Genomic DNA, 13,153 nt, shown 5'->3' with positions numbered 1-13,153 from the left:
TTCTCTAAATTGATTTTAATACCTTTTAAGACCCTGCAGATACCCTGGAATAATACACTCTAAAAATGCTGGGTTGTATTAACTCAATTCTGTCAAATGTTGGCAAAAAAAAGGATATTTAATGTAAAATAATTTAACCCAACTTTGGATTCATCCATAATTTAATTCAAGTGCAGTTTACAAAAAACTCATACTGTTTCAGTATACCCCTAAAATGCTGTATATGTGTAAATGCAGAAACATGAGAGCTTATTAACACAAAATTATATTTGTTTTTGTTTTGCATATTATTTTGTTGGGGTTTTTTTTCTACAATAATTTGCGCAAGTTAGACACATTTGCAGATTGAGCTTGAGTCTAAGTTGTCTTAGACATTAAAAGTTGCTCTCAGTGTTCCCTGCGTTTAATTTTATAAAAAGTTCTGTGTGAGTGGCCCATAATTTAGCTTTTTGGTACTGGTTTAGTTTGTAACGTGGCAAGCTAATAACGCAAAAAGGCAAAATGATTTACATGTATTCCTTTATTGATGTTCTATATAAGCCAAATGGAGAAAGTAAATGCTTCTGTGCACAAAACAGAGCCACTTTTCCCATTGAGCGGTGGCCTTGGCATTCATGTAAACAGGCCTCAAAAACATATTGTTTTCTGCATAATCACAAACATGCTTCTTTCTCATGCTGCACCATATTTTCAGACAAATCAATGTCACACAATGAAACCAAACATGGAAATAAAAGTGACTCAGGTTAAAAATAAATCTGGTAAAGTAGGCTATAACCAATTAAAAATTTAGGAGTACAACTCATATTTTCACATTTCGGATGATGCAACGTTCTAAAATAGTTTGGGTACATCTTACATAGTACAACATAGCAAACAAAGCAGCATGTTATCAACTGACTAAAAATGCACTTCAAAATAAAAGAAATGAAAAAGAGAAATCACAAATGTGTACTTTTTCAGATAAATATATTAAAATATGAATAAATAACACTGCACATGTACATCCACATCATGTTGTAAACACCACAGTTCCATAAAAAAATACAGTATTTGATATACTTGCATTACAGTGTTCTTTTTTTTTTAAACCTACATAGAAGTATTTATATACTGTACTTGAGGGCCAAACAAAACATTGTTGAGCTAATGCATGTTGGCACATCTACACAGCTCTGCTAATTGAACAGTTTCAGCGAAGTTGTCGTTATTTATTCTAGTGTTGATGTAAACAAAGCCACTTTTTACTTTACCCTCGGACCAGATATTATGATTGTGACAAATTCACCGAGTTCCTTTCATGCGTAATACATTTCACAATAGAGAAATCAACCATATTTATATCAAATCAGTGACTAAGCTACTGTGATAACATTTATTCATTTATCTTTTTTTTTAGCTCTGAACTTTGCAAAACCTTCACAGGTTGTGTAAAGATTGGTAAACGCTATATACTTGGAAATAGTCTTGGCACTAGTGATCACAGCCTCTACTAGACTATCATTCAAATGTTTGGAGTTGGTAATTACGTTTTACATAATAATTTATGTATTTTTATGATTTAGAAGCGTATTCATTTGACAAACTGAAGTTAATCATGAACTATACCTCATCACACCTTCTATATTAATAATATAGGGTATTATATATATATATTTTATAGGGTAATTTATTCCTAAGTCTAAAAGTAAATTCAGAAGCTAACTTTCAAAGTCTGCACAAATTATATGCTGACTGAACCCTTGTGTGCTGTTGGGGGTGTTTTCATCCATTCTAGGATGATTTTGTGTCTTAATTTGGCCAGAACTTTTTCTGTTTCAGCTAGCAGAGTGATTTTAAAATCTTATTTTGACACATTTTTTTCAAAAAAATTTAAATTCAACAATATACTGTTCAGCTTGACTACCCTTTTGTTATGTTCAGGATGAAAATAACCGCTAAATTAAACTGGTGTAAAAATACATCAGATAAATATAATTTTTGCATAAATCTGTTAATCATCCTCAGTCCTGATCAAAACTACTAAATTCTTTAGAAAAAATACAGGATTTTAACTCTTTAATTGCCAAGTTCATAGATGATGTAAAACACAAAATGATGTATTTTCAGTGTAAAACGTAACTGTGGAATGTATTTTTTACCTTTTATTACAGTCTTGGACATGTAGATTGCATTGATGCATTGTTTTTGATTAATTTTTATTTTTTGCCCCATTGACTTCCATTGTAACCACTATTTTTGATTATATAACCATGATAGCATTTATTCATGCATATTTGATTGTATGTGGTTTTCCCTGTTGGGAAGAGATAAAATTTGTCATTTTTACTGTTGATCATGAGTTGGCACCATTAACCCTTTAGATAAGCCTGTGCAAAAACAAAGCTTAGCTTCTAATTTTATATGGAGTATAACAGCAAAAAAAAGTGTGTGTGTGTGTGTTTGTGTGTGTGTGTGTGTGAGAGTGACCTTTATACGTACACTTACCTTAACGTGCCTGAGAATATCAAAATATGCATCTCAGCTCTCAGAACTACATCAAGTAAATAAAAACAAAGACTGTATTTATGCACCATTAAATGTGGTTATAATGGAAGTGGGGCAATGTGGCAAAAACAGCCACCAACAGTAAATTAAAGAGAAAAAAAATGAAAATGTAACAATGCACCAAAGCCGATGTTGTTACTAATATTTCACATATCCAAGACTGTGATAAAAGGTAAATGAAAAATCCTGTCAACAATTACTTTTTATATTGAAAATGTCATTTTATGTTTTTTTTTCCACCAAATCAGTGACATAATTTGTGAACTTAAGGAGTTAAAATCTAGTAATTCTCTAAACAATTTAGTAGTTTTGATCAGGACTGAGATTGATTAACAGATTTACGCCAAAAGAATTTGAAAAACATATTTATCTTTTATACAGTTTAATTCAGTGAATGTTTTATCCTGAACATAACGAAAGGGTTGTAAATTTAAACAGTGCACAAGGATTAATGCTAAAGAAGCATTTCTCGAGCTCAAACGATGAAAAACACAGTCACAATTTTAATATCTTTACTGTTATCTTTGAATAATGTAATGCATTCAATATCACCTGGCTCCAAATACTTGAATAATAGTCTATTGACCACCTATTTTGTACTTAAAAATGACCTAACTTAAGTAAACTTGAAGTTGAATTGGCATGTTACACAAACATTTCTTAATCATTTTTATATGTAGATATTTTAATATATTATTGATTCATCTTCAACGATAACTTAGCAAGTAGTAGAATAAAGCTAGTGGTAAATCTGAGAAATACACGCTATTTTTATATTGCACTTGCACTTAGAAAACCTTTCCATGCTTTTCCTCCTATTTAAAGTAAGTTAAAGTGGAGTGGATAAAAACAACAAATAAGTGAATGAGCCATGTAGGTCACGGCTAACTTATGAGGTGTGTCAGGATTAAACTAAAACATTAAAATGGTAAGTCTGGGTCGCAAATCAGCTGGTAAATAAGTGGTATTAACTTGTCATCTATAGGAGTAGTGCAGTACAACAGTCAACTGTCACAGGACAGACTGAGAAAAGGAAAGGCCCACCAATGATATTCTCATGTTCTAAAGTGATCCTGACAGATATGCCCCTCAGAGCATCGAGGTTTCCCAACAATAACAGCACATGAACATATATTACATTATAAACAAGTGCGGTCACAGCTGCACATCTGACATACGTCTTTGTTCGAGTCCAGTGGCTTCTCCGTGTGCTTTAAGAGTGATCTTCACTGAGAAGGGAACTCTTCAACTCCAGCTAATGGCAATGTGAAGCCGATCAACTTAAAACAAGGGAACACAGTTAAGTTGCAGCATCCTTAAAGAGTCCAAGTGCTCATTTGTTGATTTTTGATGACAACTTGAGGTGAAAGAAAAACACTTTTGTGGTGTTACGTCTTTTTTGTACTTTAAATATTTTGATAGCATATTTGAACTGCACTAGCTTACAATTGTTTTCTTAAAAAATACATTTAAAGGGTTTTGTTGACCCCAAAATTAAAGTTTTGTTAGCATTTACTCTTATTGTTCTGAAGCCATGAAACATCTGTCCATCTTCAGAGCATGGATGAGAAAATTTATACTAAAATTAGATACATTTGTGTCTTTATTTTGCTAAAATGTTCTGGTATGAACGCTTACAATGTTTACAGCATACAAATCTGGTCACAGAAGCTTAATGAGGTTCATGTGTACCACAACAGCATGTCGGAGCTTAAACAATTAAGTTTGTTCCTGTACACTTGTTTGTTCTTGTTATTGCAGCTATGTTAAGCTTTGTTTAAGTTTACTTTATGATTAATGTTTATTTATTTAAAAAAAAGCCTAAATTAAACCTATTCATTATTATACTGCGATTATGCTTTTTTATAACATTTGGATTCAATGAAGTGGTTCCTAATTGATTTATTTATTGATCTCTTTATAAATATTTCAAAACGTCCAAATATGAAATTAATAAACTTTTAAATGGAGAAATTTCTCATAATTCACTACAAATATCTTTATTTATCTTGTCCTAACGTTATGAAATGACAGTAAACAATTACAGAATTTTAATTTTGGGGTGAATGAAACCTTTAATAGTATGTTAAATAAATATATAATCTATCAAATTCAAACAAATCAACAAAGCAAGCAGTTAAAAAAAAAAGATTCATATTTAGATGGCACAATGAAGAAAAAAAAATCTGTGTCATGGCATATCTCACAATGAGGAGGAGTATGTTGGTAATGGAACCATGAGAGATGCAGTTGTGTGTGGACACTTGATCCTACTTGATATTCTTGAGGAGGGACGTGCGAGCATTAACCACTGCTTTAAAGGCATCCTCGCTGCCTGGGGCCACACACTTGTCTGGGTGCAACAGTACCGCCAACTTCCTGTATGCCTTGTTGACTTCTTCCCTATAAGCACAAAATAAGAAAAACCCTTAATAGATGTCAGACTGCACAGAAGGGCTGCACAATAACACAGAAGAATTATGATTTCAAAATAATAGCATATGTTTGTTTGAGTTTTGTTGGGTTGTGGTTGGAAGGTCATCTGCTGCGCAAAACATATGCTTGATAAGTTGGCGGTTCATTCTGCTGTGGCGAATGAATAAAGGGACTAAGCCAAAAAGAAAATGAATGAATGTTTGAGTTTGAAGACATGCCAGATTCTATGGTCGTTTTCATGACAGGAAAATATGTACTAGAGACATTAAATTAAGGTTTTACAATTTACAGTGCATCCGGAAGGTATTCATAGCGCTTCACTTTTTCCACATTTTTTTTATGTTACAGCCTTATTCCAAAATGGATAAAATTGTTTCCTCAAAATTCTACCCACAATACCCCATAATGACAATGTAAAAAATTATTATTTTAAATGGTTAAAAATTTATTATAAATAAAAAAAACTTTGCTGTGAAGCTCTAAATTGAGCTCGGGTACATTCTGTTTCCTCTGATCATACTTGAGATGTTTAAGCAGCTTAATTGGAGTTCACCTGTGGTAAATTCAGTTGATTGGACATGATTTGAAAAGGCATACACCTGTCTATATAAGGTTGACAGTGCATGTCAAAGCACAAACCAAGCATGAAGACAAAAGAATTGTCTGTAGACCTCCGAGACAGGACTGTCTCGAGGCACAAGGCTGGAGAAGGTTATAGAACAATTTCTGCTGCTCTGTAGGTTCACATAAGCACAGTGGCCTGCATCATCCGTAAGTGGAAGATTTTTGGAACCACCAGGACTTTTCCTAGAGCTGGCTGGCCATCTAAGCTGAGTAATCGGGGGAGAAGGGCCTTAGTCAGGGAAATGATCAATAACCCGAGGATCACTCTGTCTGAGCTCAAGCGTGGAGAGAGGAGAACCTTACAGAAGAACAACCATCTGTGCAGCAATCCACCAATCAGGCCTGAATGGTAGAGTGGCCAGACGGACGCCACTCCCTACCTGAAATTTGCCAAAGGGCATCTGAAGGACTCTCAGACCATAAGAAAGGACTCTCAGACCAGGAACTGGAAGACTAGTCAGGATAGAGGGAAAGATGAATGCAGCAATATACAGAAACATCCTGAATGAAAACCTGCTTCAGAGTGCTCTTGACCTCAGACTGGGGCGACGGTTCATCTTCCAGCAGGACAATGACCCACAGCACACCGCCAAAATATCAATAAAGTGGCTTCACAACTACTCAGTGAATGTCCTTGAGTGGCCCAGCCAGAGCCCAGACCTAAATCCTATTGAACATCTCTGGAGAGATCTGAAAATGGCTGTACATCGTTGCTTCCCATCCAACCTGATAGAGCTTGAGAGGTACTGCAAAGAGGAATGGGCAAAAATTCCCAAAGACAGGTGTTCCAAACATTTGGCATTATATTCAAAAAGACTTGAGGCTGTAACTGCTGCATAAAGTGCATAAACAAAGTATTGCGCAAAGGCTGTGAACAGGCACGTGCACAGATAGAGCTCAACCTGTATATAGTGCACATGTCCTTTTTTCTTTTGGATAAAAAGTACCCTTAAAAATGAACTAAAGTGCCCCTGGTCTTCAGTTCATGATTCAAGGGTGAACTAGTAATTCACAGCATAGAGGTGAAAATAAATACTAATGGCAGAAGAGACGAGAGGAAAACGACAACAGCTAATAAGAATTTGAATATCTACAAACATTTTGGCTTTAGAGTGTGAATATTTGCACCTTGAAATAGTTTTATGACTTTGAATTAGATTTAATAAAAAAAAACATATTACCACTTTATTTTAGTATAATCAATACGTAAATAAAAACTTTTAGCAAATTTTTTAATTAAATTATTTTCCCAGTATTATGCAGGCCTTTAAAATGCTGATAGAGCAAAACATTGTGTGGTCCCGCTAAAATGAGATCACAGTGAGAGATCACAGTGAAGAATCAGCTAAAGAAGATAGGCTTTGTCCCCAGAGAAGATCTCCGATTGGTTGGCCATGAGGAACGACACAAGCTCATGACTGGTTTCTCGGGGTGTTGAGGAAATCTCAAAGAGGCTGATTAGACGGGCAGGAGAGACTTTAGGGATGCTAATTGGATTGCAGGCATTTTCTAATGATCTGACCCACATGATTAAACCAGCCAAGCTAACACAACCAGGAGTGTGAGTAAATCATACTGAAACACTATCAAAAGTAATTATCGCTCACACTGAATCAGGTGAGGTTAAATGGGTTATGGGAATAAAAACAAAAATCTTAATGCAAATGCAATAACAATAAGCATTCTATTATTGATAGACGCTATTTTAAAAGATTGCCCAAAATATTTATTGCATATGGCTGGTTAGTGCTGCAAGCCAGATTTTTTTGGTCTAGAGTTGAAAGTTTATTACAAGCAACAAATCTGTTTTGGGCAGGTTAAACATTATCTAATCCCCACATTTAGCATGAAATTTACCTTGTGGCCCCAGGTTTGACTCCCAGCATATCCCAGCTGTCTTTGCTGTTGCGGATGCGTCGGATGGTGTCTGCCTGCTCTTTGGTAAAACCTACGCTCACCTCTGGAGTAGGTCTCTTCCCTCCGTTTTCACACATATCAGTTATTGAGGAGAAAAACGACTGAGGATGTATAAACACAGCAGAAATACCACACCATTTAAATGTGAATTTATGATTTTTACAATTTAAATCAGTTCTTATAACTCTTCTAAGTTTACTGTTAATTGACTCAGATCTAATGCTGGACTGCTACAAGCCCTAATCAACTCTGAGCCACTTTTAGTACTTTAATAAAACAACATGACCAAAAATCTGCTTGTTCAGAGCAGTTTCACAGTCAACAAACAATAGTGATAGTAATATTAATATAGCAATAGTATTAATTCTAATTTAAGGTGCATTCCCTGTACAAGAAGCTGATTTCCATGCCTAGAAAATAGCAATTTTTTCCACATTTTACAACAGATGTAGTATATGACATAAATACAAGAGAGTCGAGGTTTAAATAGAAAATTTATTGAAAGATTTAGTCATTTTAAAGCAAGATGCTAATGGTCTAATCCAATTCAATGATTTATGCTAAGCTAATCTAAATGTGCCCTCCTACCAGATCTGGCACGGCTGAATGGATTAAAAATGATTAAACTCAACTGTTTAACTCTAGGGGAGTTGTAAAATGAAAGTGGAGTGTTCCTTTAATAAATTAGGTATTTTGAGTTAATTAAATAAATTCAGCAAAGAGACATGCATTAAACGACATTCATTTCATCACCTTTACAGAATGGCAGTTTTGTACAAATAAAAAAGCTTTATAAGGATTACACACCTGAAACATTTCATTGATGCCTTCCCCGCTCTGGGCAGAAGTTTCAAAGTAATGAAATCCTCTGCTCTCAGCCCAAAGTCTCCCTTCACTCTCATCCACCACTCTCCTTTTTGTCAAGTCAACCTTTTAGGGTGAAAATCTGCACTTTAAAACAAGTCTCTATCAAATAAATCACAGATAACCTAAACAGATGTTTAAACACTTGTGGCACCTTGTTTGCACACACAACAAAGATGATGTTCTCCATGTTAGCCTGCGAGCCCATCTCCTGCTTCATCTCTGTGAGCCAGCTGTCCAGAGCATCAAAACTCTCTCTCAAGCCAACATCATAGACTAGAATCACTCCCTGAGAGTCCTTATAAAACTCATTGCGGACCTGTAAAACACATATTATCAATTCACAACTAACAATAAAATCTTAATACAGCCATTACAAGCATGGCAATGGAGAATATGTTAAATGCTGATGCCATCTGGGTCTTCAGGGAGGACATTTTATTGACAGCAGCTCAATACTACCACACTGTGGTCAGAAACAAAACAAATCTCGACTGCATTCTTCATGGTTTTTAACAATACTAATAAATTGACTGTATAGTACATTCTTGGGTCAAAGATGATATGTCTGCATCAAAATATAATTTACAAAAATTATTTTATTTACATAAAATGCATATCAAATAAAAAGTAAAGTATATGATGTTTCATATAGCTTTTGTGAAAATAAATTGTAAAGATATAGGTGAAAATGTTTCATCAACATTTAGCACAAACAAATATTAATTTTATATTATTTTATATAAAAAGGGTAACACCTAGTGGTTAGAATGATAGAGGTAAGAGTTTAAATAGTTTAAAAAATCTATTTAACGAAGAGAAGATTTTTTTTCAACACATTTCTAAACATGATAGTTTTAAAAACTCATTTCTAATAACTGATTTATTTTATCTTTGCCAAGATGACAGTAAATAATATTTGACAAGATATTTTTCAAGACACTTCTATACAGCTTAAAGTGACATTTAAAAGCTTAACTAGGTTGAGTTAACTAGGCAGGATAGGGTAATTAGGCAAGTTATTGTATAACGATGGTTTGTTCTGTACACTATCGAACACAAATATAGCTTACAGGGGCTAACAATTTTGACCTTAAAATGGTTTTTAAAACATTAAAACTTTTCAGGCTGAATTGTAATACCCACGTCTTTTAGTTTTAAGAAATTATTGTTGTTTTAAATAAGCTTGGCAACTTTTTTTGGCATATAATGTTGTACACTGATCGCTGAATGACATCTCTTGTAAATCATCGTAAAAAATTTGTATGATCAAAAATTATTTTTTTAATGTACAGGGGAGAAATGCTAAGTTGTTTTTCACTTTTATTGTTTTTAAGAAAATGTTATTTAAATAATAATAGTAATCTTTTTTTTATCCATATCAATTTAAAATAATTCAAGCAATACCTCATAAAAGAAAGGATGTCCAGCCATGTCAAAAATATTTACTTTTATCTCCCGGTCCCGTACCTGAACCCTTAAGAAGAAAAGAAAGGCAATTACTTTTTTATTGAACGCACAATATGAAAGCAATAACTAAGAAAACAACCACTTCAAAATGTTTGAAAATGATTATAGTTTTAATATTTATTTAATTAAAAAATCATCATAGACAATTAATAACTAATAGCATTCCATTTGTATAATTCACTAAAGAAATGTAAAAATAATTGAATAAATTTAGGACAATAACAGGGCTGCACAATATATCATATCAGCATCAATATGGCAATGTGTGCATCCACAATAGTCACATCGCAGAATGTGCAATGCTGTTTGGATTATTATAGTTGATCAGCACCACAATTCAGAATACATTAAATTTGTGGAGTCACTGTAAAGATTTACCAAAACACAGTAAAAACGTTATCCTTTGCAAGAGTTTTCAGTTTAGAGTCCCCATCAATATACTGGGGTGCTAGGACTCACACAGATCCCAAGTTGAGCGCCCCCTACTGTTGTCATGAAAAGCACTTCCAGGAGCAACCAAGCTTTCCCATGTGGTCTCCCATCCAGGTACTGACCAGGCACAGCCCTGCTTAGCTTCAGTGAGTAACCATGTGAGAGACGCAGAGAGCTAGTTGACGGTCATTCAAGGCATTTTGAAAGAGTTTAAGGGAAATAAACCATTTGGGCATAATGAGTGCAACATTTGTAACTTTCAAATGAATTATTAATACAGTAAAAGCAGTGTTATTTTACATTATGTTTGATTTTTAGATTGCTGTACATGAATAATGTTTGACTCGCCAGAAAACCACAAAGTTCATTGTTTTGCTCTTTTTCATTGCCCTATTGCATTTATTTTTGCTTGCAATTTATTTAGTATTTTTCATCCATGATTCACACGGGCAATAAGCGCAGTAGGTAGTGCTGTGTCAGTTGGCATTTCTGTGTGGAGTTTGCATGTTATCCCTCGCGTGGGTCTCCTCAGGGTGCTCCGGTTTCCCCCAGTTCAAGTACATGCTGTACAGGTGAATTGGGTAGGCTAAATTGTCTATAGTATGAATGAGTGAGTGTGGATGTTTTCCAGAAATGGGTTGTGACTGGAAAGGCATCCGCTGTGTAAAAATGTGCTGAATAAATTGTCGGTTCATTCCGCTGTGGCGACCCCGGATCAATAAAGGGACTAAGCCAAAAAGAAAACAAATGAATGATTCACACCCTTACAAAATCACCACAACTAGTCTAAATTTAAGATTAATTTTTAAAATAATGCTATTAAACCATTTGGTGAAAAGTTATTCATTTGGTAATATATATCAAAGAAAAAAAATGTTGCAATGCCAATATTTTTAATAACGTGCAGCCCTAGAAAAGAAAAAAAATTAACACTTGACAATAAAATTACAGCAATTAAAAACTAGACAACACACAAAGGGGTTGTTTATGTGCAATGAATATGACAAGTGTTTAATCTTAGATTAAATTATTCTTGTTGTCTTAAGAACTATTTGTGTGTGTTAAAGTTACAGAAAGTGGTCCTTCAACAAACCGCATCACACTTACTTTGTTACACCATAATCTATCCCAATAGTGGCTAGATACTTGGGCACAAATCTCTTCTCACAGTAACGTTTAATGATGCAGCTCTAGAACAAATAAACAGAAATATTATCAAATTTTTTTTTTTAACATTACTTATTTTAAGATAATCTAGCACGCTACCATACATGCTGTGCAGGACAACCTACAAACATTTCTAAACATTGTCTAAATTACAGTATGTGGATATTACATTCATGACAATTTTACATAAGGGGAAATCTGATTACAATGTGGAATAATGTTTGAATAGAAAATTAAGCAAGCATTGAACTTCTGACATGTACACACACATACGTATCCGTAAAACATGTCTTGTTAACAGTCATGTTAATAAATTAATGTAAATAGCCACCTGATCTTTGAAGTTTGATGTCTGTATGATTCAAAACAACAGTCCATCCTTACCTTTCCCACCTCAGCATTTCCCAGACTAATGACCTTAACCCGTAACGACTTCTTGTTCTCTCGCCTTTTCTGGACATTGGTGTCCATATTGCACTTATTCCCAAACCTCGTCCAAAAAAGATGAAATATCCACCGACTTCACGTATGGCTGTCTGTTTGTTTGAGTGGCTCTGTAAACAGTGAGCAGCTGATCGCTAACTTATATGGCTAATAGAGAGCCCAGTATGTCAGGATGCCAGGGTAACATTTTTCCATAAACCCCTAGTATATTTAACACGCCATTCGTCGCGGGGAAAAACGCAAACATTTTATTTAAATTATTTTAACCTCTTTATGCTAACGGGCTAACTGCCCTAGCAACGAGTATATGACCAACCGATTGAAGTCAGCTGATTCAACAGAACCTTGAGGTGCTTAAAGATTGTTTTCAAACAAATTATTTTCAAATATACACTAAAGAAATGAATGCTAATTTAATGAGTATGTATACTTAGGAGAGACAAAAAACTGGCAAATCGTAGCAAACAAATGAGAGTTTCTGTAGCGACTGCTACCTATAACACAGATTCGTCAAAAGGGAATCAACTCGCTTTAGTTCGGATCTTCTGAATGAATCGATTGAATTGGTTCGAACGGTTCTCCGTCCCGAACTCAGGAGAATGGATGGTCGAGTCAGTCTTTTCTCCACACAGATATTATTTATGGAATAATAAAAACATTATTTACAAGAATTAATCACTTTAATTTGAAAATTGGTTTAAAACAACTTTCTTTTAGCTGGCCAGCTCTTTAACTCAGAAGGCAGAAATTCAGTTTTCTTAGTACAGAAGTAACTATGTTACTCATAGTGAATATGCTATTGTTGTAAACTCCATCCCTTCTGGTGTGCCTGTTCTTATGAGAGGTGTCACACTCCATACACTCACTCTCTGAATTTAACCGATAGTGGTTGGAACTGAAATGTGTTTTTCAGCAGACCAACAGAAAAATAACTGTAAAATTAGAGGCCTTTTCCAGAGAGAGAGATAATAACAATCCCTTATGTAATACCTTATTGGATCAACACTGTTAAAAATATCCCATGGGAGAAAGTATGGACTTTGCCTCTAGTATCTGATTATAAAGTAAAAGAAGTAACATTTAATTAATTCACAAATGTTGGGCTACTAAGGCCTGTCTTCAGAAATATAAGTCTGACATTGATGTGAACTGCTTATTCTGTCTGTAAGTGCTCATACAGAAAGATTCTCAGATCTTTTGTTATTTTTGTCTTAAATTATAAGTGATTTTTTTCATTTCTTTAAAGATATTT

The 13,153-nt window shown here is 34.3% G+C and overlaps 1 protein-coding gene across 3 annotated transcripts; it reads right to left on the bottom strand.

Moving 5' to 3' along the window:
* Positions 1-502: 502 nt before the first annotated feature.
* On the bottom strand, positions 503-12,222 carry dnajc27 (DnaJ (Hsp40) homolog, subfamily C, member 27). 3 transcript variants are annotated; one of them, XR_222434.6, is made up of 8 exons: positions 11,842-12,222; positions 11,398-11,480; positions 9,796-9,865; positions 8,543-8,707; positions 8,332-8,454; positions 7,465-7,625; positions 4,755-4,950; positions 503-3,827 (listed from the first exon to the last, which is right to left on the bottom strand). XR_222434.6 is itself a non-coding variant. In XM_005158728.6 (8 exons), exons 1-8 carry the CDS (start codon positions 11,926-11,928, stop codon positions 3,824-3,826), a joined length of 822 nt encoding a protein of 273 aa, XP_005158785.1. In that variant the 5' UTR covers positions 11,929-12,222; the 3' UTR covers positions 503-3,823. The 3 variants fall into 3 exon arrangements, 2 of the variants coding, with proteins under 2 accessions (XP_005158785.1, NP_001007163.1); XM_005158728.6 differs by having other exon boundaries at positions 4,822-4,950; NM_001007162.2 differs by lacking the exon at positions 503-3,827 and having other exon boundaries at positions 4,793-4,950; positions 11,842-11,990.
* Positions 12,223-13,153: the final 931 nt, after the last annotated feature.

Source organism: Danio rerio, chromosome 17 (genome assembly GCF_049306965.1).
Source record: "Danio rerio strain Tuebingen ecotype United States chromosome 17, GRCz12tu, whole genome shotgun sequence".
Lineage (NCBI taxonomy): Eukaryota > Metazoa > Chordata > Actinopteri > Cypriniformes > Danionidae > Danio > Danio rerio.
Note: the sequence above shows the minus strand (reverse complement) of the source record. Positions and strands in the feature narration are given on the sequence as shown.